This window comes from Trachemys scripta, chromosome 2, assembly GCF_013100865.1.
Source record: "Trachemys scripta elegans isolate TJP31775 chromosome 2, CAS_Tse_1.0, whole genome shotgun sequence".
Lineage (NCBI taxonomy): Eukaryota > Metazoa > Chordata > Testudines > Emydidae > Trachemys > Trachemys scripta.
In genome coordinates, this window is record NC_048299.1 from 74,346,365 (window position 1) to 74,373,105 (window position 26,741).

General features: G+C 45.9%; 1 protein-coding gene and 1 long non-coding RNA gene across 3 annotated transcripts in view; one reads left to right on the plus strand and one right to left on the minus strand.

Annotated features, from left to right (window-relative positions):
- The window catches only part of GASK1A (golgi associated kinase 1A), a 49,104-nt gene extending 24,501 nt beyond the window's left edge, over positions 1 to 24,603 (minus strand). For both annotated transcript variants that reach the window (XM_034760875.1, XM_034760877.1), the window contains exon 1: positions 24,054 to 24,603. In XM_034760875.1, coding sequence (XP_034616766.1) covers positions 24,054 to 24,056 — 3 coding nt within the window. In that variant the 5' untranslated portion in view covers positions 24,057 to 24,603. The remainder of the gene's footprint in view (positions 1 to 24,053) is intronic.
- On the plus strand, positions 329 to 9,523 carry LOC117872433. Its single transcript, XR_004644484.1, has 3 exons — positions 329 to 947; positions 3,764 to 3,880; positions 8,846 to 9,523. It is a non-coding gene; the product is annotated as an uncharacterized LOC117872433 (long non-coding RNA).
- Positions 24,604 to 26,741: the final 2,138 nt, after the last annotated feature.

Sequence of the window (26,741 nt, forward strand, 5' to 3'; positions counted from 1 at the left end):
CACACACAAAAAGCTGTTGTTTTATTTCACAATATGGTTTTCACTCCTGTGAATCTGAAAGACACCAACACTTACTTTTCTCCTCTGCCTTAAATCCTTCTTTCCAGGATCTTAAGTTCTTTTCCCTTCTTTCTTTTCCCCAGCAAACTACCTCTTCCAAATTAGCCCTCTGCTGAATGGGACTATACCCTTAGGGCTGGTCTACACACAATTTACAGGAATAATTTATACCATTAGAAGTCCTTTTATACCACTATAGTTGCATACAAACTAGAGGGTTGCACTGCTTTAATTGTATCAATTTTAAACTAATATAGTTCAAGTAGTACAAAAACTATGTCAACAAGTCCCCTAAAAGGAGAGGAACAGAGATTGCCACAAGGTGTTGATTAAACCATTGGCATCTCCACACTTGAAATATATTTCACAGTTCAGTTTGACTTGGCATGATTTTGATAGAGCTTCTTAGTGGTGCATTGTTTGTTTGGGATATGCAAGAGAAAGACTGGGAATTGATCTGTCTTTTATGTAGGAGAGATTCAAGGCTGATTTACTATATTTGGAGCTTGAAAAATCACTGCTTTACCAACAGCAGGGAATTGTGGATGGAGGGAGACTACCAACTTTTGTTTTATGCCTCTTTATGTACAAAGACTTAGATCTTTTTTCTTTGTAGCCGTGTTTTCTAGGCTCATAAGAGACTGGTAAAAATTGTAAGTTGGAGATGGGAATTTTGTTACCAGATGCTATGCACATTTCTCCCCATTGCTTAGCTTATGCAGCTCAGCCTTGGCCTGAAATAACCCCTTGTATTAGAGCACTGGGCCTCCTTTATGTGTGCTAGCTGTGGATTTGTCTCATGCTGCAGTGTACAGAAATATTCACTGGAGACTAAGCTGAGACCACGGTCTCATTTGCATTGGACCTGAACTTTCCTGGCATGAAAGGTTGGTGCATTTTATAACTTTCTGTCCCCACTTATCACCCTATTTCTCCCTCCTATAGAAAGAAAGATTTTCTAAGAGTAGCTCAGTTTACTGGCATTGTGGCAATGATTTCCAAAAGAGTATAAGAGAGTTAAGCAAACCCCATTGAAATTCGTTTGAAAATCTCAACCTATAGGGCCTGGGAATGGTTCAGAAGTGAATTCCAAAATATAATAATAGTCTAAAACACCCCTTGAAATCTACTGAGAACTCACGTGAACTGCAGAAATTCTTACAGTTCTACAAAGCCATCGTTATATGGAAATCATGCAAAATAAAACCATATTACTTTGTGTGAAAGAAACCACAGCTGTTAGCTAAACCATATCCATGTGGCATAGGGAATAGAACTCAAAACTCACTGGTCCAAACACAGACCTCTCACATAGGAGATCAATGAGAATTTCCAGTGTTGTTACTAGGAGTAGGGCTAACAATTGGAGCTGGGTGAAACTTTTTTTAATGAAACCTAAAACCAGAAGCAACTCATCTGGTATCATGTTTCACTGCAAAGCTGGAACCCTGGTCCATGTTCAGCAAACCTTTGGGCAAACCAAGGTCTACATTTCAGATGAATCTGAGTTAGTGTATGGTTTTGAATGGAGATCATGCAAAACTCAACGGGTCTGCATGAGGACTGCAAAAAAACAGACAAAACACAACAAATGAATCTCGGGGTGCAGGGGGTGGGCGAGTGAGAACATATAGAAACCAACATTTTTTAAATGTTTGGACAGACCCCTGTGACTCAAAACCAGTGTGAATAAATAGCCTTTTTGTAGGCTAGCCACGATACAGCTGGGTACTCAGAGACACTTGAGCATCTTTGGTTCCAATGAATAGAGGGAAGCAATGTACATACAAGCCTGTAGGTAGCATGGCAGTGATTCCAACACTCTTTAAGCAGGCAGCACTATGAACTGTTGCTAGGGTAGCCACTGAAATCCAGACATTTGAAACAGTCTAATATGTTTAGATGTGTTGTTACGGTAAAATAGAGCCTGACCCAATTTGCCTGGGGAAAGTTAGACAGTTTGAAGCGATTGCTATACTGGAAACAAAATCAACTTTAAAACAAATATGCTTTCGCATGCCCAGCCAAACTTGTCACATAAATCTGATACTGAAGCCAGGGATCAGCACGCCAGGCAAGAAATGATACAAGGCCAAATTATTAAGCTTGGGACAAAGAATTCTTACTGTGATGTGACACGGCATAACATGGACAGAAAATGGGGTTTGGTTGTATTCTGTCTTTGGAACTATTTATTTTGGAAACACAATCCTATCCAGGCAAACATAACAGCACGGTAGAGCCAGCGTAGAGATAAGAAATGGTTTATATGAAGAAAAGCTTGCAATCGGAGCTAATAAGCTAAAGACAGCTGGCTCTGCTTCTAGGCATTGGTGCGGCAAAAAGCTGAAATGTTCACATAGAGCTATGTTAAAAGGAATCTCCATTTAGGAAAGTACTCGTTTCTGAATTGCAGTCACTTCTGGGGTGGAATGAGGCTGCCGTTCTGCACCAAGCTGGACTCTGCTAAGGGTCCTGGGGCTAACATAACCTGACTCGTATGAAAAGTGGTGTGGGGGCTTCACTGAACACAAGTTCTTAGGCCCTCAGTTTTACATCACACCAAAGGACAGCACATCACCCTTTCATGCTATCCTGGGGCATGGGATCAGTGCTCACCTCCAGGAGCTACAGAATTACCACCACCACTTCCAGCAGCACCATGACTTTTTCTTGGATGTCTCTGTTCTAAGAACTAGGCAGACTTCCTGCTGCTGACAAGGGCTAGGGAGAGCACAGTTGGAGTGATTAAACCTTAGAGCTCTTACTTAATTGCTTCTCTCAGGGGTGCAATAAGGGGGCCCAGACCATCCTCCTCACCCCCCCCCCTTGGCCTGCATGTCCAGGGTTTGAACCCCCCAGAGCCACACTCCATAAGGGACTGCAGAGAACATCCCCTTTCCCTTCAGCAACCCCCAGTTACTCCCCCAGGTGGGTGGCTGGTGTGCGCGGGATCTGCCTCGGCCCAGCATGGAGCCATAGAGCCAGGCCAACCTGTTGAGCTTCCTCCGTGGCTGTGAGGGTGGCTGAGTCCACAACGCAGAGCTGCTGAAGCAATACAGGTCACTGATCCAGCTTGGAGACCACCCAGCCCAAGGCGGGGCCTCTGGTCTGGGTGAGGTGGGAGGAGGCCAGGGCTATGGGGTCTTGAGGAGATGATGTTCCTTAGAAGGGGAAGACCCCATGCCTGTGTGCAATGGAGGGAGCTTCCATCTGTGTCCTGCGGATGGGGGGTGCCTCTAAGGTGCCATTGAGCTCACCCATCATGCGCTTGGTTCCAGGGAGATAACCCCCTGGACGCCAAAAAAAAAACTCAGCACCTCTTGGTCTCCCTACTTAGGCAAATTTTGGTCGTGCCCCTGGCTTCTCATATAGAAATATCATTTAGTTCAGCAAAAGATACGTGAGAAGCCTGGTTCTTCACTCATTTCCATCAGTCTGACGTAAATGTAGTTCCACTGACTTCAGTCTGATTTCCACCAGTGCAAGTGAGAGGCGAATCAGGCCCACTCTTTAGAAAGAGCCATGCAATTATCAATGAATGATTATTTCCACATACAGACTCACAGAAAAGGGGGGCAGAGAGGCCTCCAGAACCCGGCAGGGCCTTGTGCTATTGGCCCTTCAATCAGAATCCTTCTGGGTTCCCATCTGTAAGTCGTTTACTTGGAGAACGAAGAAGAAAAGTAATGTACTTTTTCAGGAAAGAAGGGAAGAGGCCCATGTCCAAGGCTGCCTTGATGCTATGCCCAAGCCCCACCTTTACAATCACACATGGAAATGATTTGGAACAACGGGAAAATAAAAAAGCCTTTTGAAGGTAAGAACCATCTGTTTTTCTGCTGCACAAATCAGACTGAATAGAAACAGCTGATTCTTGGTTTTGATGCAGTCCTAGTGTCCGAGTTCTATCTCATAACTCTCCTGCTATTACAGCCCTTACACAGAGAAACAGCAACACACACAGCAAACCTGATCCTGTAAGGTGCTGAGCACGCTCAGCTCCTAAAGGGAATAGAGGCACTCAGCACCCTGCAAAGAGAGGCTCAGCACTTCCAGAAATTCCTGCCCTCCTCTGACTGCAACAACAGGCCCCCAGTCTGAAGGGAACAGGACAAGGAGACAGTTTTAGTATCTCTCCAGGCGCTTTCTACTAGGAAAAGCAGATGTTACTTGGTGCTTTTCAGAACCCTCAGAAAAACTTAAATATAAAAATGAAAACACCTGCATTTCTCAGCTCCTTTTGAACTCCAAACTCAGTTTTTTAAAGCTACCAGGAACAGGAACAACAACTGCATATGAAAAGAGTTCTAGACCACACACAGACCCATTTATCTTTGGGGGTCGTACAGCGCTCATCACCTTCATATCTGAAACTTGTTGCAAGTGGGTAAAGTTCCCGTGACCTGAAGGGAGTTGCCTGTGCTCAGACCAGATCTGAATATGGGGTATTAATTTTGTTTGAAGTACTAGTTGGGAAGGGAGAGGGGAAAATAAAGGAAAGCAAAGTTGCACCAACTGAGGAGCTGGTCCAATAAATCAGCATAGCTCTATTTATTACAATGTAGTGACACCAGTTTACATCAGTTGAGGACTACCTATTGTATGAAAATAAGGGCATGGCTACACATATAGCGATTCAGTGGCGCAGCTGCAGCATATCTGGTGAAGACGCTCTATGCCGACATGAGAGAGCTCTCCTGTTGACATAATAAAACCACCTCTGCGAGCAGTGGTAGCTCTCCCACCAACATATAGCTGTGCAAATGAGCGCTTATGTTGGTGTAACTTATGTCACTCAGGGGGGCGGTTTATTTACACCCCGGAGCGACATAAGTTCTGCCAACATAAGCTGGAGTGCAGATAGAGCCTAAGAAGCAAAATGCTTATGGCTCATTCCAGAGATGAATCTCTGCCCTGTCCTTTCCACGAGGAATATGTCTCAGGGGAAGCCATTCCAGAGTTCATTGCTTTGGAAACTAGAACGTAACGTCCTAGATTACTGACAGCTTCTTGAATTAATTGCCCAAGACTTGGTATTAAAGGCCTATATTGTGATGTGAGCACAGCCCGGAGCAAGGAACAATGCATACACCGCCAGAGTCCAGAAGTAGCCCCAGGAGGCGGTCTGACTCAAATACACCTCTGTGCTCTGTTCACAGTTCCTGCCCTGCTTCTCTCTTGCTGCAGTGGGGCAGTCATTTTCTGCAGGCCTATGCCCACAGCAAATTACAACACACACTGTGCTGGCTCAGGTGCCCTGGCCATTGGGACAGCAGGGAGGGCAGAGCCAAATCTCTGCCTCGGACCCCCTATCTGGAGCAGGTGGGTGAGAAATGGGCACACAGCACGTGTTTACTCCCATGCACCGAGACCCAAGCTTTGGGTGTCTGCACAGGAGCTTGCAAGTTCTTACTCCCCTAGTCACAATCGAACCCTTACTAAACTAAGGCTTGGTATTAAGATTCTGATCCCCTCACTCCTGTTGGGTAGCATCTTACTCCATAGACAGTTTCATTGACTTCAGTGGGACCACTTGTGGCGTAAGGTGCTGCTCAGTGTGAGTACGAGTGTTTGCATCTGGCCCCAACCCCTTACTCACTCTGTTGAGCAGTTACTCACATGAGTTGTCCCATGGAACTGGCACTGTGAATAGCAGCTCACTAGTGGGAGTGAGGGCTTCACAGTCTGGCCCTGTGATCTCAGAAACATCGGTGCAATATTACTGCTGCCCATGCAGTTACTCCTGAGCTATGCTTGTCTAAGTGGGATCAGAATCAGTCCTTAAGTCTCAGCTTCCCCACGTGTACTCCTTCAGGTCCCTCCTTAAAACACACTTCTTCTGTGAAACCAGCCGTGAACTATTCACCTCCTCAGAGAAAAGACACCCACAAAAACCTGGAACTAACAGGTTTGATGCACGCCACTCTCTGGCACTAATTTATTTCTTTTAATTGTCTCCTTCCCCCGTTCTTTGGCCTTATCTTGTCTGTTTATAGTGCTGTCTCTGCAGCAGGGACATGGCCATCTTATGGGTCACTAAAGCAGCTCTCCATCCCTGTTGTGCCACTGGCACAAGTGGGCTGAGAATCTGGCCCAAAGCATTTCTTGTCATGCACAGTACTGTAGTTACTTCATTTGATTACTGTTACCAGCCTTGGTCAAGTATGAAAATGCTGTATGTGAAGAGCATATCCAACAAAATCAATGTATCATATGTGTGGCTTTAAAAAGATCTAGCCAAGCCATACTTGGTTATTCTCTAAACAGCCTTAGTACTGTCTGAAAAGTTGCATTTCATCTTGGGTAGTAGAACAGCTAGATACAGAAATCCAGTGGGAGCCAGATGGACATAGACGGGAGCCATTTTTTCCTCCTTGAGTTGATTTAGTGACCAAACAGACAGAGCATTGTTTGCTTCCAAAAACCACTTTGTCTTTTCTGTCAGCAAGCGCTGGTTTGGGCACGGCACGTTCTGGCTTTATTTCACTCCTGCTCTAGGCTCAGAATCATGCACTGGAAATCAAAACAAGAGTTCTCCCAGCTTCCCTTTCCCAGATTTAACCAGGGAGTCAAGTTTTCCCTTCCACCTCAACAACAACAAACTGGAAGAAAGTACATTCTTTATGAGAGAGACAAGGTGGGTGAGGTAATATCTTTTACTGGACCAACTTCTGTTGGTGAAAGAGACAAGCTTTCAAGCTCTCAGAGCTCTTCTTCAGGTACTCAGAGTGTCACAGCCAAATACACGGTGGAACCAATTGTTTTATTATGCTCTATGGTATTTCTGGCAGCTGAATATTGCATACTGAACAGGGGATGGTGATGATAAATATAATGCTACAGGAAGAGTGTTGTATTTACAACCCCAATGTAAGTAGCTTTCCAAAGACACTTGCTTTAGGTCCATGCTCTAAAACTGCTCCAGTTTATGCTATGGCTTCAATTCAGTCTGAAATGAAAACCATACATACAGCTGTCCTTTGCCAGTTTGACAAACTGGCAGGTACAGTGTGTCCTTCTTGGAAATTAAGTTCAGTTCTCAGCAGGCATGCTAACAACAAAACCAATAAAAGATGTGAATTATATTGGTTTTTCAAAAGAGGCTTTTATAACCATGAGCCAACACTATGAATTCTCGCTGATCAAATGCAAATATGACAGAACGCGGCCCACACAAAGCATCTTGAAGAGCTGTGGATGCAGTTTGATCACTAGGGTTGCATTTTTTCAAGTGTGTCTCAGAGTTTTTATCTTTGAAATTTTACTCCTAGGGGGCTTGAACTTCGGCAGAATTCAAAATCAAAAAGAAGCATGTTTTCAATTTCTCTTTTAAAACCGAATTTAACAACTTGGCATTGTTGGTAGCTCAAGAGAGAGAACTCCACAGCTCTGAAGTATAACGGGCAAAAGCCCTTGCCACAAAACATTTCCATGGAAATAAGTGTACAGTTTCCTCCCTGCTCAGAGGACTCCAGCTCGGATGAAGCCCACTGGGTAAACAGATTAGGAGTATAACTCAAATCATAGTGAAAAAACACCTATGCAAAAAGCTCTAGGCAATCTGACAATTAATTTGCCTCACAAAAACACAATAATGACCACCCAGCAGCATTAAAAATAAATCCATATGGATAACACCAACTTAGCTCACCAGTAGCGTTAGACAATCAGAGATGTTAACAAATTAACTTAGCTAGCCCATAAAACAAAACAGCTGAAAAAGCTCACTTCCACCCGCTACCATTCTGGGAACATACCCTTAACTTTCCCCAAAGCCTTTTCCAATAAATAGCATTTGCCGCATGGCCAGAAGCCCGTCAAGTATTTAAATAACAAAACAAATGCAAAAAAATTAATACAAAATTGTGAAACGAACATGCCATTTGTAGCCATTGTATTGTTCACTCTGCTTGTATGTTCTATCCCTACCCTTTTAGTTGTGTTGTCTATTTAGATTGTAAACAATTCAGGGCAGGGACTGTCTCTTATTCTATGTTTGTACAGGGCCTAGAACAATGGGCCCCCTCTTCTGAGGAGACCTTAATGCAGCTCAGGAGAAGCCATCTTTCTGTTCCCCCAATCCCGGCACTGGGCTGATACCTGGAATACATTAGAGCAACATCAGGGCTGCTCATAGAGTATGTCTCCAAGGAGACACCCCCGTATTAGCTCTGACCAAGCTAGCATGTTAAAGTGGAGTTGTGGAGGTGCGAGGGGCTAACTGCCCCAAGTACACACCTAGCATCTCTGGCAGGATCATGCTGGGTACAGCTCGCCTGCGCTGCCTCAACTACCCTTCTATTTTTAGCAGGCTAGCGCTGATTGAGGTATGTCTCCATGAGCTGGGAATTACACCTTCCAGCTCCAGTGCAGATATCCTGTTAGTTCCAATAGCTGCTGACAGCCCCCAGGGATCATTCCACCAGCTGGGGCATCAGCTGACCTAAGGAAGCCCTGACCATGTTGATTTCCCTCAGCTACACCCCTCATGCTAGGAGCCAAAGTGGGGGTCAGGGGGTGACATGGGACCCACTACAGCAGCTCTACACGACTTGAGGGTCCCCAAATGATGGGGAAACCCTCCAGGGCCTAGGTAAGCCAGCTTTAGGGCTGCTTTGCACCAGCAGAGTGCCATTAGATTGCCCTGACACAGGGCAGGATCCAGACTCTCACCTTTTGCCTTTCCTGAATTTTTCCCATGCACCCATAATGTGGTATGTGAATGTCTTTTTCTTTATTTATTTATTTGTTCATTCAGTCATTTTTGCATTAAATTTCCTAGCTTTGTCCCAAGAGAGAGGAACAGAAGAAACGAAAGAGAATACACCATGATGCTCAGTAACAATGGTAACCAGTGTCTATTCAGCGTCACAGCAAAGCTTGCACTGGCCTAACTCAAAGTCAACAATCAGCAGCTATTACCATGCACTGAAAATCTCACCCTCCTGGAAAAATGCACATCTGCTCAGTGCATCTCTTAAGCAATGGGGACCCTCAAATTTAGTGGCATTTTCTGCTAACACGATGAAGTGTTTAGCTCTTTAGGGCAGGGACTGTCTCTTTACTGCACTCCTAAGGCCCTGATCCTTGAACGTTGCCCCAAGGCGCAGGGGTGGGGAAACTGAGGTTTGCTACACACAATAAAATGCCCTTTTTTCAAACCTAATGCAGTACCTTTCAGACAGATTCTCTGAGCATGTGTACTGGTAGAAATCCTTGGCAGAGTCCGTCTTCTGTGAGCCAAGTACTCAGCGTCCTCCTATATCATTCTGCTGTGAAAAGATGGATGACTTGCACAGAGGGAATGTAGTACAGCTGGCTATTAAATTAAGACTGCCAGAGTCAAAGGTAGCCCTGGCTTGAAATACTACTGCTTGTTTTTATGAAGTATTGAATAATACCTTGTTGTCTGGAGTCTGAGTCAGCTTTCATAGGTTCATAGATTCCAAGGCCAGACAGGACCATTGCGAGCATCTAGTCTGACCGCCTGTATAACACAGGCCATAGAACTTCTCCAAAATAATTCCTAGAACACATCCTTCTTACTCTGTATGTAGATTCAGAGATTTTACGATTAGATGCAGAACTAGACAACATACCCAGTTTCCATTTGTCATGGCCTAGTAAATCGTATTTGATGAAAAAAGAAGATAACCATGCAGCTTTTGAACTATATATTAATATTCTCATTTAGTAGGGAATGCTATAGTTAAGGTTCCAAGAAGTTTTTGAATTAATTCTAACTCCCTCTTTTTAGGTATTACAAATTTCCTCCCCGAAACCTCCTTTCGAACTGGAATTATCCATGGGTATATTCTGCTCAAAGGTGATTTTTTTTTCATTGCTGAGGAAAGCTCGAAATACCTTTCAGCTATTTTTGTGATATGTAAAAACACAACTAAACCTCTGATCCTGCAAACACTTAAGCTTGTAGCTGTACATGTGAGGAATCTCACTGAACTCAACAGGACTACTCAGATGTGTACATTTACTCCCATACGTAAGTGTTTGTAGGACTGAAGCCTTATTCAGGAAGTTTCTGCTTTGAGACATCACTGCAGAACATCCCCAAATCATAGAATCATAGAATATCAGGGTTGGAAGGGACCTCAGGAGGTCATCTAGTCCAACCCCCTGCTCAAAGCAGGACCAATTCCCAACTAAATCATCCCAGCCAGGGCTTTGTCAAGCCTGACCTTAAAAACCTCTAAGGAAGGAGATTCCACCACCTTCCTAGGTAACCCATTCCAGTGCTTCACCACCCTCCTAGTGAAAAGGTTTTTCCTAATATCCAACCTAAACCTCCCCAACGGCAACTTGAGACCATTGCTCCTTGTTCTGTCGTCTGCCACCACTGAGAACAGCCGAGCTCCATCCTCTTTGGAACCCCCCTTCAGGTAGTTGAAAGCAGCTATCAAATCCCTCCTCACTCTTCTCTTCCGGAGACTAAACAATCCCAGTTCCCTCAGCCTCTCCTCATAAGTCATGTGCTCGAGCCCCCTAATCATTTTTGTTGCCCTCTGCTGGAATCTTTCCAATTTTTCTACATCCTTCTTGTAGTGTGGGGCCCAAAACTGGACACAGTACTCCAGATGAGGCCTCACCAATGTTGAATAGAGGAGAATGATCACGTCCCTTGATCTGCTGGCAATGCCCCTACTTATACAGCCCAAAATGCTGTTAGCCTTCTTGGCAACAAGGGCACACTGTTGACTCATATCCAGCTTCTCGTCCACTGTAACCCCTAGGTCCTTTTCTGCAGAACTGCTGCCTAGCCATTCGGTCCCTAGTCTGTAGCAGTGCATGGGATTCTTCCGTCCTAAGTGCAGGACTCTGTTGAACCTCATCAGATTTCTTTTGGCCCAATCCTGTAATTTGTCTAGGTCCCTTTGTATCCTATCTCTACCCTCCGGCGTATCTACTACTCCTCCCAGTTTAGTGTCATCTGCAAACTTGCTGAGGTTGCAGTCCACACCATCCTCTAGATCATTAATGAAGATATTGAACAAAACCGGTCCCAGGACTGACCCTTGGGGCACTCCGCTTGATACCAGCTGCCAACTAGACATGGAGTCATTGATCACTACCTGTTGAGCCCGACGATCTAGCCAGCTTTCTATCCACCTTATAATCCATTCATCCAGCCCATACTTCTTTAACTTGCTGGCAAGAATAGTGTGGGAGACCGTATCAAAAGCTTTGCTAAAGTCAAGGAATAAAATGTCCACTGCTTTCCCCTCATCCAGAGCCAGTTATCTCGTCATAGAAGGCAATTAGGTTAGTCAGGCATGACTTGCCCTTGCTGAATCCATGCTGACTGTTCCTGATCACTTTCCTCTCATCTAAATGCTTCAGAATTGATTCCTTGAGGAATATATTATTATGATTATTATTTGTAGTGTAGTAGCACCTAGGTGGACCAGGATCCTATCGTGTAAAGCACTGTACAGCTTTTTAATACAGATACATATTGAATGCGATCCTTCTCCATCTTTGTTAGAAATCCACCCCTATCGAGCAACTGATTTTGGTTGGCCACTTGATTAGTCACTTTAGACATGTTTCAGTGTATGAATTATTTGCTAAGCACAACAAGCTCGGTGGTGCATGTGATATGGACACAGACTTTGCTCCCAAAAGTTTGTAAAATACAGTCACAGTAAAGACAGAATACCCTAAGAATCCCGGAGGAGGGAATAACTTGGTATGTAGCCCCATGCTTTCTCCCCGCCCCCACAAAGAGAACTAAAGAATGGCTGAACTATGAAAACTGGCTTGTGATGTTCTTCAATGACTATGACCAATGCCAAGCTGGAAAATAGCAAAGTCAAATGACCCAACCTACAACTTTCAAATGTTCATCAGTTTGGTTGTTAATTTCAATCCATTTGCAAGGCTCTCATCTCAGGGAGATCAGGTTATCCCACTACTAGTTCTAACAAACAAGGCTTGTTAGGCAAGTTGATCTTAAATTACTATTTGTTAAGCAATATTTTAACTACAACATAAAAAAATAAATGTTGATATTTGTTGCATAATGTACTAACATTGCAGTTAAAAGGCTGGTGTTGAGGTACCTCTATCAACTTCTAAAATAATTCTCCCTTCTCTTCCCAGCCTCCACTTCAACCCTTTCACTCTTTACAATGACCTCTTGGGAGCTTGAAATTGAACTCTGATTCCCTTACTTGTGTGCTGAGCTGCTGGCATTGTTTTTGGGGGGGATTATTTTACTTATTTAGGTTTAGAAAATGTCATTGAGACTCCAATTCAGCAAAACACTTAGGCGTGTGCTTGAAGTTAAGCTTACGCTAACATCCCATTGGCTTCAATAGGGCTTAGGCACGTGCTCAGAGTTAAGCATGTGCTGATATGCTTTTTCTGAACTGGGGCCTGTGAGGGGGTGTACCTGCCCCTTCAAGGCCCCCTGCTGGAAGACCTGCGATCCTACCACATCCTGCCCCAAGAAAGGAGCAGTGAAGGTTGGGTCCTCCAGCATTGCCTAGAGAGGCTGCATAGAAGCAGCCAATCAGAGCCCAGCAGGATCAGCTAAAAGGAGCTGCTGGGGCTCAGTTCTTGGCTGGGAGCAGAGAAGGGAAGAACCAGCAGACAGGTTCTAGTGGCACATGCAGTCAGGGAGGAGGAAGAAGAAGCAGAAGAGGAAGAAGAAGAGGAAGAGGATCTGAGAACTTCAGCCCTGAGATAAAGGTGAAGAGAAAGGGGCTATATTGGAGAAGGCCTGTTTTGGCTTGGACAGTCCTTTTTTTAAGCAAGAGCAAACAGGACAAATGCCCCCTTCTGTAAGAAAAGTGGGGTGTGCAGGAATGTGGGGGGGAAGGGCTATGCCAGCCCCAGGCAGAAAGGGAGGCTGGGCTCAGGTGTGGGGCAGACAGGGCTCAAGTGAGCAGCAACACTAGCACCAGCCTCATCTGGGAGGCAGGCAGGGCTTGGGTGAGCAGTGATGCCAGCCCCAGTCTCGTGTGGGGAGAAGGGCTGGGTGAGCAGCTCGAGCCCATTCCCAGGGAGGGGTTGTGGCGGGCCTCGGGTGAGTGGCTCAGGCCAGCCCCACAGTGGCTGGGGGGGCTTGAGCCAGCCCTGCACAGTGCCCTGTTTTCCTTTTGGGAAATATGGTCACCCTATCCAGGGAATAGCAGCAACTAATTAAAGGAAGCACTGCTACAGACTAGGGACTGAATGGCTAGGTAGCAGTTCTGCTGAAAAGGACCTAGGGGTCACAGTGGACGAGAAGCTGGATATGAGTCAACAGTGTGCTCTTGTTGCCAAGAAGGCTAACGGCATTTTGGGCTGTATAAGTAGGGGCATTGCCAGCAGATCGAGGAACGTGATCGTTCCCCTTTATTCGACATTGGTGAGGCCTCATCTGGAATACTGTGTCCAGTTTTGGGCCCCACACTACAAGAAGGATGTGGAAAAATTGGAAAGAGTCCAGCGGAGGGCAACAAAAATGATTAGGGGTCTGGAGCACATGACTTATGAGGAGAGGCTGAGAGAACTGGGATTGCTTAGTCTCCAGAAGAGAAGAATGAGGGGGGATTTGATAGCAGCCTTCAACTACCTGAAGGGGGGTTCCAAAGAGGATGGAGCTCGGCTGTTCTCAGTGGTGGCAGATGACAGAACAAGGAGCAATGGTCTCAAGTTGCAGTGGGGGAGGTCCAGGTTGGATATCAGGAAAAACTATTTCACTAGGAGGGTGGTGAAACACTGGAATGCGTTGCCGAGGGAGGTGGTGGAGTCTCCTTCCTTGGAGGTTTTTAAGGCCCGGCTTGACAAAGCCCTGGCTGGGATGATTTAACTGGGAATTGGTCCTGCTTTGAGCAGGGGGTTGGACTAGATGACCTCTTGAGGTCCCTTCCAACTCTGATATTCTATGATTCTAAGCAGTTGTGGCTGCTGTTTATAGGGTCCCTGGGTTGGGACCTGGAGCAGTAGGCAGGCCTGCATTCCCACATTGTGAAAGTGGCCTAAGCCTCAAGAAGGGGACAAGGCTCTTTTGGGAAGCCTGAGTGAGGGGTGGGATTTAAAGGCCTAGAAACAGGGCTGAAGACCCTGATGAGGGCTGACAGTTTGTTGAACCCTTTGCTATCCCAGGAACGGTTTGTCCATTTGACTGTGAGACTCGACTAGAGGGTTGAGCTGCTGAAGATCTGCCTACCAAGGTTAGCAACCTACAGAGGGTGCCAGGAACAGGAAGAAGAGTGTAGTACCACACACAGCTGCTAGGAGGCTCTCAAGACATGAGTGCACCCATCCCTCCCCCTCCCCCATCAATGGGCCTGAAGTATTTTATTTGTAGGGGGGAGAAATAAACACATACAAAAAATGACATAGACATTATAAAATGGTATAAGGAGGAGAAAGAAGAAGCAAATTCTGCGCCTTCTTATCTTGACAGGGTCTTGTTACTATTAATCTACTATGTCATTGATTTCACGTCAGGGTTCCACTCACCCTGGGTTTTCTGTTTCTGAGGACAGGGAATCACGTTTCTCAGGCTCATCGTCACCTCACAGTCACTGGTCTGTCTGCATATTTCCTATGATGTCCCTCCCATACCAGGTACATCATTGCTGAGTTATGGGCCGTATATTGTATGGCACATTCCTTTACTAAGAAGAAAATTTTAAACAAAATCTTCTGCCCAAATCCTCATTTTCCAATGTTAAAAAACTTCTTTATGTCAGCAAGAAAATTCCAGCAATTGTACATAACAGGGCTGCTATTGCATTGACTAGTTCTGACTACATTATAAACCAAACTAGTACACCTCAAATGGTTTGTCATCTGAATTCCACAATGGAATTTCATTATAGCCTTAATATGAACAAATAGTTCATAAGCACACCAGAGGCTGAAATACATTCTCATTAAACATCAATTGAATAATTCTGAATAATGACAAAATTCATAGATTGACATCTGCTTGCTGATTTCCTAAAAGAAAAAGGGTTAATTGTCTAATAGATGGCTCACCAGGAATAGTTTGCCCTGCTCTGTTCAAGTTGTTTGCATGATTGCTCACTACTCTATGCATTTCCCAAACAAAGCACTGCCTCAACATGGGAGGCATTTTGCTCCCATTGTTCAGCGGTCCCTCCCAGTTAAGAAGCTGTTTAATTCCATTGAAGTCAGTGGAACTTAAGAATGTGCTTTATGTTAAGCATGGGAATTGGGACCATAGATCAGTAGAAATCTGCAGAGAAGACACTTTTTTTTTTCTCCCAAAGGATAGCAATTTGGCTATTTATAAACTGCAGCAGGTTGAAGAAACATTCAATCAGTGACATGAGTAGCTCTATTGTTTCTGTAAAGTCATAAAACACGGTGGGCCAGATCCAAAGTTCATTGAAGTCTATGTGAGTCTTTCCTCTGAGTTCAGTAGACTATGGCTCAGGCCTTCTAGGCCTTCAGATACCATGGTGATGAGCACAGATACCTAAATATGTTTGCTTGAAAACATCACTTAGGATGTATTTTAATTATGGAATTGTATAGGGAAACAGATAATGAGAGCATAAATATTAGTCATAAGAGTTCTGTTCAGCTTAAATGCTATAGATTGCTCCTAGCTGGTGATTCTAGAGTGGCCTAACCAGTTAATTTTGTGACTTTGGCTTAGGAAAATAAAGAACTCATAATGCTCCCTAACTCTCCTCACCCCTGCTACATAAATCTTTCAGCTTGTAGGGAGTTCATAGTGATGCCTGTGATTCATGGAAAAGGCACTTTTCATTCAGATGCTATGTATACTGCAACTTAAAAAACAGATTTAATCCCGGAAGTCAATATAAATCACTTACAAAAATAAACTGTCTCCTGCACTCCATACTTTGACATTAATAGCTTTAAGATGCTCCCTCGCCCTCTTTCCCAAGTGCAGGGTTAGGATCTTTACATGGGCTCTGGAGACTAGCTTTGCCTTCTCTCTATTTCACAGAGATATTATTTTAAGTAAAATGTTACCGCAAATGTTTCATGCAAACAACACTGAGAAGCACTGAATTCACAGGCTATATGGAGAGTAGCAGGATAAGATGCTCTGAAATCTAGGAGTCTTGATTCCAATGACAGCCTGCTGCTGCTGCATGCAGAAAAACCCAGGATAAGAAGCCATCTCAGGAATCTTCTCCTTCCTGGGCCAGTACAAACGAGGTTTGTTTGATAGGTGATGTGTATGTGCAACAGGGCTGGTCCACACTAACCCCCCACTTCGAACTAAGATACGCAACTTCAGCTACGTGAATAACGTAGCTGAAGTCGAAGTATCTTAGTTTGAACTTACCGCAGGTCCACACGCAGCAGGCAGGCTCCCCCATCGACTCCGCGTACTCCTCTCGCGGAGCAGGAGTACCGGCGTTGACGGCGAGCACTTCCGGGATCAATCTGGGATCGATTTATCACGTCTAGACAAGACGCGATAAATCGATCCCAGAAGATCGATTGCTTATCGCCGGACCTGGAGGTAAGTATAGACGTACTCCCAGATGGGCTCAGCTATGTGCTTATGTCAGCCTCTAGTGGCTGGCCTTCAAAGAAGCTATAAGCCCCATTACTACTGACAGTAGTCTCCTTTTGAAGGGTCTCCTTGAGAGCAAAGGGCACAGGCTGCTGATTTTGGATAAGAATGTGCAGGGTTCTATTCCCTGTGCAGTTTAGCAGATGACTATGATGTCTCTGCATGTGGCTGTATGGATTCATGACAGGTGACACTTGAGAGCATTAGTGGGGTTGGATGGGGACAATTTGATTCAGCCAGCAATTCAAGCAACCCATGCTGACCCATTTGCGGAGGCTGCATCTCCGGGCAGTTTATTTGTGGGTTGCATTCTTCTGAGAGCATAATAAGCCAACATCTTCTGTTCCAGGATCATATGTGTAAGCAGAGTTCCTGGAAGCAGTGGGCTTTTCTTTTCAGTAACCCACATGGGTTGGGATTTCCCAGAAACACCAATAGCCAGTCATGAATTGAAACAAATGGGATGTGAAATCCATACTTCAACAGATGATAGTTTTTCCTGTTGAGGGATTTTCAGATGGATATTTAAATCTTGAGGCCTGTCAATTCCTTAATCAGTGTAAAAGAGTGATCAGATCACATGCCAGGCAGAGGCAGCATTAGCTATTCATTCACATTTGTAAGGTGCCCAATCAATGCTTTACAGTCCAGCTGTTCTCAAACTTTAGCAACCCGAGAACCCCCATTTTGATTTTAAAAATTTTGCAGACCCTCAAGCCCCCAACTCAGCCCCAAACCCTGCTCCAAGGCCACACCCCACCTCTTCCCACCCTGCTCCACCCCTGCCCCTCCTCTTCCCTGCCTCTTTCTGCCCCCTCCCCCAACTGCACCCCGTCCCCCCTCCCAGGGCCTCCTGCATGCTGCTGAACAGCTGTTCCTTGGTGTGCAGGAGGCACTGGGAGGAAGAGGGAGGAGTAGATCAGTGGGGCCCATGGACCCCGGAGTACCCTCGCAGACCCCCAGGGGTCTGCGGACCCCAGTTTGAGAAGCGCTGCTCTACACAAAGATTAAAAGCAACTGAATAGGCCAAAGAAAGCACAGAAGGATTCTTCTGCCCTCCCATCCTCCTCTCCTAAATCACAACTGGCCCACCCCTCTCCAGGAAAAGCCTAGAAGAACAGGTGTCTTGTGGCAGCATGCCCTGAAGGCCCAAACTACATGTTTTGCCCATTGAGCAGGGGTGGTGGGAGGCAGAAGTTCCGCAGTGAAGGAGCCCTCAGTGAGAAGGACTGTTCAAACCAGCACTTCAGCTGATTTCAGCTGCCACTATGCCTCAGATGAAGAGCGAGGTGACCAGGTCCCATAACCTGGACACACACAATTTAGGGCTTTGCAGACCAAATCAGCACTTCACACTTTTTAGGCATCAACTCATCCAAACATCCCTGAAAGGGTAACTACCAAACTAAAACCATCATCCAGGTGCAAGGAAGGGGATATTCCTGTCCCCCAGCTCTCACCCCCCATAACCAGCCCAGCCTGGCTGTTCCAGTTGCCCCTGAGCCCTTTAAGAATGGCAGAATCTGGAAACTCCTAACAGCAAAGTCTAGGAAAATAGCAATGGTTTACGGGCCAAATCCTTCAATCTGAGTGTTCAGAATGTAAGTGGATTTTTTTCTACACCTTTCCCTATTGCCTCTGCAAAGAAGGACTGTAAATCGGTGCCCTGATAAGTGTGTGCCTGCCTGGGGACTGTTTTCCTACACACGCGTCTTCTAAGACTGCAGTGGGACATGGGACACCTGTGCATGTCAGTCCAACTTGTCACTCCAGTGACAGTTACATCCATTGTCATTCAGGTTCTCCTTTCTCTGTTTCTGCTCTGCAGGTCTCTGAATGGTCTTATTCCCCCCACCACTTCCCTGCCTGCCCATTGTGCTTACCTCAAGATGTTTTCAGATCAGCCTTTATATTTGTATGGACGAGGAAGGCCCCCTCCCCAAAGAAACATGCTCCTTTTCTTTGTGTAATACCTGTCTCATGCTTTCATTTACATTCAATAATATTCCCTTTGTTTGTGATGAATTACACTGAAGATGCCTGTGGGGAAGGGGAATATTCGGCAGCTCACCAGATTTTGTTTCTAATTCTTCTCAACCTGCCACTAAATGTCTGTTTTTCTTTTGTGAGGATAGGCAGACTTTTCCCAGCACACAGGAATCAAGATTCTGTTTCCCTGTTGGTACATTTCAAAGCAAAAGATGGTACCGTCCTGACTGCTGAGCAGGAACAGCTTGACCAATGGACTGAGCATTACAAAGAACTCTACCCAAAGGATGCCATTATCTGTGACACCTCCTTAGCTGCCATTCCCCAGCTTCCAATGGTGCAGGAGCTGGATCAAACACCGATTCTCGAAGATGTAGAGAAGGCTATCAAAGAGATTGCATCTGGGAAAGCAGCAGGCAATTATCAGATCCCTCTGCAGCTCCGAAAGGCAGGGGGGAGAAAGCTTGTGAGAGACATCCACGCACTTCTCTGCACCTGCTGGGAAGAAAGCCACATACCCGGATCTGAAAAATGCAAACATAATTACTTCATACAAAAATAAAGGGGACAGAGCAGACTGCAACAACTACCCAGGGATATCTCTGCTCAGCATGGTGGGCAAGGTGCTTGTAAGGGTCCTGCTGAAAAGACTCCAAGTCCTTGCTGAGAGAGTTTATCCTGAGAGAACAGTGTGGGTTCAGAGCAGGACATTCTACGACTTGTCTATATGTCCTTCACAATGCACTTGTTGCAAGAAAAAAGAAGTGAACAACAGGCACCTCTCTATGTAGTATTCGTTGACCTACAAAAGGCCATCGACACGATTAGCAGGAATGGCACGTACAAGATCCTGTCGAAAATTGGCTGTCCACAAAAAGTGCTCTCCCTATTTAAGGAGTTCCATGAGGGAATGAAGGCAACTATCCAGTATGAAAATGAAACATCGTCTGAGTTTAGTTTAAGGGTGTGTCTTAGTGTCTACTGACTTTGGCATCTTCTTCTTCTTTATTCTTCTTCAGTACGCTTTTGGAAATGACCAATCTGCCACACTAATTGAATCGAGGACGGACGGCAGCTTGTTCAACATCAGACAATTTCAGAGCAAAAGGCATATCACCCAGCGCACTATTGGGATCTGCTCTTTGCAGATGACGCTGCATTCATCTCTAACTCACCTGGTGAACTGCAGATCATGATGTATAAGTTCACTGATGTATGTATCAAGTTTGGCACGGTCATCAGTAGCAAGAAAACAGTTGTCATGTCACAGGGCACCAACATCCCACCTAAAATCTATGTCAGTAATGAAACTCTGGACCACTTGGATCACTTCTTGCTATCTTGGCTCAGCTTTAACCAGCTCAGTGAGCCTTGAAAGAGAACTTCATACAAGAATCGGCAAAGCCTGTCACCTTTGGAAAACTTACCTCATGTGTCTGAAACAACAAGCTGCTACACGAAGGTGTCCATTTATCAGGTGTCCTGAACATGAAGGTGTCCATTTATCAGGCTTGTGTCCTCAATACCCTACTTTATGACTGTGAGAGCTGGGTTAGATACTCTAAGCAGAAGCGGAGATTGAACAGCTTCCATCTTTGCTGTCCCTTGGAGTCACTTGGGACCCATGGATCACTAACAACAAGATCCTTGAGAGAACCGGCCTACAGTTTATGCAGACCATGATGGACGCTCACAGGCTTCACTGGCTAGGACACATGGAGCGTATGCCTCAAGATTGTCTGTGGAAGGCTGTGCTTTATGGCCAACTCAAGAACTACCTGCAGCACAGAGAAAGGCCATAGCTCTGATACAGCAACAAGGTCAAGCAAGATCTCAAGAAATTCAGCATTCCCACTGACAGCTGGGAGAAGACTGGAGAAGCTGGGTCAAGGCGGGTGCAGTCATCGTGGAGAACCATCAGAGAGCCCAGGCTGAGGCCCACAGGTGAGCCAGAAAGAGTGTGCTCCAACCTCCATCTGCCGAGTGGATCTGGTGCCACTGTGGGAAAGTCTGCCGCTTGTGCATTGGGTTCTTCTCCCACACCACTGTCAAGCACCATTGACTGACTGACTGACTTTGTCGTGTTTCCTTTCATCTTTCAAGTTCTTGAATGGCCACATGATACATTTCCAAGTACAATAGGTGGCATCCCCTCAGTTTTTCTCACAAAACCAATCACTGCAGAGGGGACAAAGCCAGGATCCCCAGACCTGGTGAACTAACAGGTTAAGTGGACCTTGGATCCACCCTGGAAAGGTTCCCTTTCTCTCAGCATCTCCCACCCTGAACAGACACTCCCTCTTGTACCTTTGTCTTCATCCCACTCAAATCTTTGTTTTACAGCCCGAGCGAGGCAGCCAACTGACAGCCATCAGCTGTGCGTTGCATTGCTGCCTGCTACTCTGACTGTGCGACACAGAGCAAAGCTTCAAGGTAGCAGAAAATCACTGCCTGCACTTTTTGCAAAGCACTTTGGGGTAGACAGAGTGTGAGGGACACTACATAAGACCATATCCTGTTTTATATTTTTCCATCTTGATGGGATTACCAGCTTCTGCTATGAATGGCTGAAAAGCCGCTAAGTATCATTTAAGATTTTGGCACCAATCCAATGAGGCAGTAGTTTTATTTTTTCTGTGGGATGTTTTTTTTTTAATTTGCTATTTTCAGTTTTAGTTTTTAACCACCAGATTAATAGAAAAAATGTAGAGCAATCATTCAGTATCCAAAAGCGCTTGCAGTGCACTCATTGTGACAGAGTTCTCGCCTATTGGGGACAGTGTCAGGTTCCCTCAAAGGCAGTTTGGCAAAGATCTCTTCAATCTTTTCTTCATGGACAACAAGGAAGTATATTCATAGAATTCCAAGGCATCCCAGATGAAAAGGGAGGGAATTAATGCAGAAGGCCCTGCATCACAGATGACTTTATTGAAAGCAGACAGAATTGTTTCCATATGGATTTCAGAAAGGTATCCTCCTCCTTAGTTTAAATCAAACAAACAAAAATCCTGCCCACTGCTGGGATTTATCTGCCTCCTGAGTCACTGGTGAATTCATAACCAATCACATGAAGAGCCACACAGAGCCAACACTGCAGCACACCTTTCCCATATGAATCCCCATGGTCAAATGAACCTAGTAAACTCAGAGAGAGCACTGGTGTGGCCCTACTCTGAAGGCCCTTGTTCATAAGGGCAAGAAAAATAACTGCAAACTGGGATTATTTAACCTAGGAAGGAGAGGTGGGGCAGGGTACCAGACTGGTCACATGATTGGTCTGAACTGTCATGGCGGATCCTATGTTCTGATCACCCTGATGAAGCTCATCTTACGATAGCTTCTAAACTGAAATACCAATAAATGCTTTTTGTGCTGAAAATGGAGGACAATTTCTATCCCAGCCTCCTGTGCAGTAACCCCCCACCCCTACCCCCACAGATGGCAGGGGGTTTAGGATATACCCTGAAGTTCCTTAGAACATGTAACCACAGCTTCCAAAACCAGCAGTTCTGGAGCTCTAGGAGAAAGTGTCGGCATCAATTCAGTGTTCCTGTTCCTTCACAGTGCTGGGTTGGCCCCTGGCCTTACTCAGCGGCATGTTGCACCTGTGCAAACCCCCCTCTCCCAAATCTTCCAGCCCCCAGCCACTCACATGAGTGAAGAACACGCATCCGACCCTTTACCTTTTAGAACCAGGCTCTACTTTTATTAGTCTCAGCCTAAGTTAGGGTGAGTGTCCCCTGGAGCTTCCTGCTCCACAATGCTCCCAAATGACAACTCGTACATGGAGGAGCCATAAACGTGAAACAAGCTGAGCCCCCGGGAGCATAGTTTCTGCCTGCAAGTCCATTGTCAGCTCTGACCACCTCCTCATGCAGCGCCCAGCCTCACCATTCTGGAACCCTGCCTTGTCTCAGCAATATGGCTGGTTGCTTGTCATGGCAAAAAATAGGGGAAAGCATCATTTTAGAAGGGGGGAGTTAATAAAAGGCTAAGTCAAGGCTCATGGGATTATAATTACTATTATAATTAGCTGTGTGAGAGGTCAAACATCCTTTATTATGGATGATCCATACCTAATAGTGTAAAAAAAAAAAACAGTGCCACAGTACTATAAAGTACTGTGCAAATTCCTGGGGGAGGCTTGCTTGGTACTGAGCGGCGCAGCAGGACAAAACCAATGCCATTTGACTGAAAACAGAAACTAGAAGTGTTGGTTGTCATGGAGGTCCTGGCTGAAACACACAGCCAGTTTAGTACCCAGTGCTGCTAACACTTACACATAGGGATGACTCTAGTTGTGTGAATCGTCCCATTGAAGTCAGTGAAACTCCTCAGGGAGACTGCTCTCGCCTAACTGTAGTTGAGACTCTGATACAAAAAGAGACAGGTTCCAAAGGTCCAATGCTCCACTCTCTTCATGTGACTGGGAGGGAGCAAGAGGACATGGGTAAAGGGGCACAGAAGGGGAAGTCTCATTGTAGTCAATGAGACTACTCACATGAGTAAAGTTACTCACTTTTGTAAGGGATGGCAGGATCTGGCCCTCCATTATGAATGATCCAGATGGGAAAGTTCTGCATCTTTTTCAATTTTGCACTTTTTATGCAGCCAAATTACCATTTTTTTGTGAAACTGTGATGAAAATGGTGTGTCATAGATGTGAAAACAGACAAAACACAATGATAGAACATTCCACCACAGGAATTCTGTATTTTAACATGGCTCTAAGTTTGCCCCGTCCTTTCAACTAGACACATCAGATTGGGAGAAAGAAAAAGAGGATTGGGGGGGGGGGGTTCTGATTGGAAGTCTAGAGAGGGAAAAGCCAGCAAACTAGTTGATTGAGTGACCTTAGGAATTTCATTTTAGATTTCTTTTCCCACTCCTTTCATCAATTTGTACAGACTGATGATAATGGTAGCAGAGTTCCACTATTCACTATCCAGGCTCATTATCCGCCCCCTTTGAGTCTGTGTAGCCAACAATTATTCAGTTCATTATTTATTACTATTTCACTAGAGATTGCATAGTTTATTTCTTTATACACTTATTTTTTTAAAAAACCCTCTCTGCTCAAATGCTCCCTGTTTCACCTAGCTGACCAACAGAGCAAACTGGCACAAGCATGCTTCTGAATAATCAGACAGATCAGACTAGCGTTATCCACTGACCTCTGGGGAATTGTATTTCAAAGTCTCTTTGCAGTTTCTTGACTGTCCAGCCATAATATTATAAAGAATGAATCCAGACAACACTTATTTAATAGGGGGCAGATGAGCTTCTTGTTTGCCTACCTGTGCACCAAACCGTCTGAACAGGTCTAAGCCCAATTTTCTCAGTACCATCTTGGACAATGAAATGACGGTCAGGCTGATTCTATGACTATCCTGAATGGCTAATACTTCTTAACAGCCCCAACACCTTTTTACACTACGAGCTTTGCAGTAAAGCACGTAAATCATACCATATCTTTGCAATGCAGGTAGAGGGGCGCCTCCTCTTCTCCCTTAGCCACCTTCTATGTTCATCTCCTGCAGAAGACGCTGCACACTGTAGTCTTGTCCTTTGCAGAAACTAAACCCTGTCGTTCTTAGGCATAGTCCATTTGTAGGGCTTTTGCACTGGGTTTGCAGGAGAAACCACTAAAAAAAAAAAAAATATTTCAGCTACTAATCAACGTCTCTCCCCATTTTTATCTCCTTTTTAATTACAACCAGATGTTGTCACTCCAGGGTGCCTATCCCAACCAATATGCACGGCTCAGCTGAGGCTCTTTGCAATTTCAACCTCCTGCTCATTATTCCAAAGGGTGTTTAGTTTTCATAAATCCTTGCTGGTAAGTTGTCATCAAACTTTACAGAAGGGTCCAGTGTGTGTTATTTTTTTCCTTGCTGGAACTGTTCTTAGCCGTGTGCGGGACGGGTGCACGAGTGTGAGGAGTATAATCTGGTACTATGGGCCCAAATGCGCTTCAGCAGCTAGTGCATATCCAGTGTACAACTGGCAAACTTCAACTGCTAGTTTTAAAGTGTGTAGCAGCCCGGCAGCCCAGACCCACCTCCCTGTGGGGAGGGGAGAAGAGAAGGGGGGGGGGTGGAATGCCAGTTAATTTGAAGAGGCTCTTTTCACAATAAAAGCCCTGCCTGCTTTCTTAAACACTGAGGGTTGCATTTAGCCACAAAACACAGGTAAAGAAAAGCTAAAAGAAATGAGCTACCCTGGCCTTCTGTGGCACTGACCATAGGAAACACATTGCGGGATTGTATTTATCTTGGAGGATCAATAGCAGACTAGTGAAAGCAAACAGTCACTAACTGCAGAGATGCTTGAGAAGAAATCCTTTGCTTTTTATACTATTATTTTTGCTTTCCATTATGACATAACAAAGGGCTGTGTCATATAGTACCATACCTGCTCAAGCACACTAGGACATTGGGACAAAACTTCTTATACAATCTGATAATAAATTATCAAAAAAATAATGCTTTGGCCTGGCTACTATAGCAACTTTCAGCAGCTCAAAGCATTTGATAAACAGTCTTTCACTGAGGCCTAGATTCTGCCTCCCCTCCAAAGAGGTAGCTCGCTTCACACCCTCTCCCATACTGGAGGCATTTGCAGGGGTAAACAGCATTTTTTCCCCTCAGCCGATTAAAATACCCCTGGCAGCCATATAACTATCAGTGGGCCAACAACTAGTGCTAGTTAGCCCTGTAGGGTAACCCCCAACAGAGCCCCAGTTAGTGCAGGCTCTGTTAACCGAGGGCCAGTGTGGATGCAACGTGCTGGCCCAAACCGTGGGCTGTGTCAGCTGGAGCAGTGCTTCTCTTTGCCAACTCCTGCAGGCAGCAAGCCACCTGAGTTCACCAGGTGAGACTGCCCCCTCTGCACCTCAGTATCTCCCTTCCCTCAGAACTCCCACGGTATTTGCCTGCTCTCCAAAAGTACCCCAGCCTCTCAGCCTCACACCCTAAACCCCCACCCTAGTGCCCATTATTCCCTCCCATCACCATCCCCAGAAATACTTCTCCCACTCCAGCTCCACAGGTCCTTAGCTGTACTCCTGGACAAAACACTCAATCTCTGCCTCCTTCCCTCCAGCTATAGCCCTCTATAGTATCCCCTCCCCCAGCCACATCCCTCCCCCAGCTCTGCAATTGCCCAGCAATGCCCGACTGTAGCTCTGCTCTGCAACTGAGCAAATGACCAGCTGGGGCAGGAGCAGCAGGAGGGGAGCTGGTGACGGAAGCATTCCTCCCCACTTCCGGCTACTAGCTTCCTGCCCCTGTCAGGCTAGGAAGGAGCAGAAGGAGAAGGGAGCTGGTAGTTGAATGGCCATGAGAAGAACAGCTTCCAGCTCCCTTCCTTCTGCTGCAGCCCCAGCCCGTGAACCACAGATGGTTCATGGAGAGATGACACCACCACAGTTCGAAGGCTGACAATCTCATACCAATGAACCTCTGAGTCCTCAGCGCAGGACTGGTGAACCAGCAGTCATCTATCTGTTGGCTTCAGCATGGGGGTATTAATGGAGGTGGAGGAGCTGAGGGCATGGCCAGACGGAAGGGGGATACTGTTGGGGGTGGGAATATTGTGGAAAGCAGAGTGCAGGCCAGAGTTAGATTATGGAGGGAGGAGCTTTGGGGATGGCACGGAGGGTATTTCCAAGAGGGAACCCACTGAACTATGCATGTTCCCTTTGGGGACTGCAGCATTACCAGCTCCGTCAGTGGGCCCCCTGTTGTACGTGGAAGTGAAATTCACCAATGTGCAGAGGAACAGGGCAAGGCTCTCAGCACTATTTAAACTCTGAACAGTGGGGAAGAAGGGCCAGCAGACCCAGTGGCAGGGCCGGCTCCAGGCACCAGCTGAGCAAGCTGGTGCTTGTGGTGGCAGATTGTTCGAGGCGGCGTTCCGCCCAATCCTAGGGCGGCACGGCTGCTTTTTTTTTTTTTTTTTTTGGTTCCGCTCCAGCCGCCCTGTAGGGGGCAGCGGCGCGGCGAACCAGAGCGCCCTGCAGGGCAGTCCTCTTCCTTCCCTCCCCGCTGACCGGAGCGGAGCCCTCACGGCAGGTGGCAGGAGGCGGCGCAGCGGGAGGAGCCACGTGGCAGCGCCCCTGCTGTAGCCCTGGCCGCCCCCTTCTCTCTCTCTC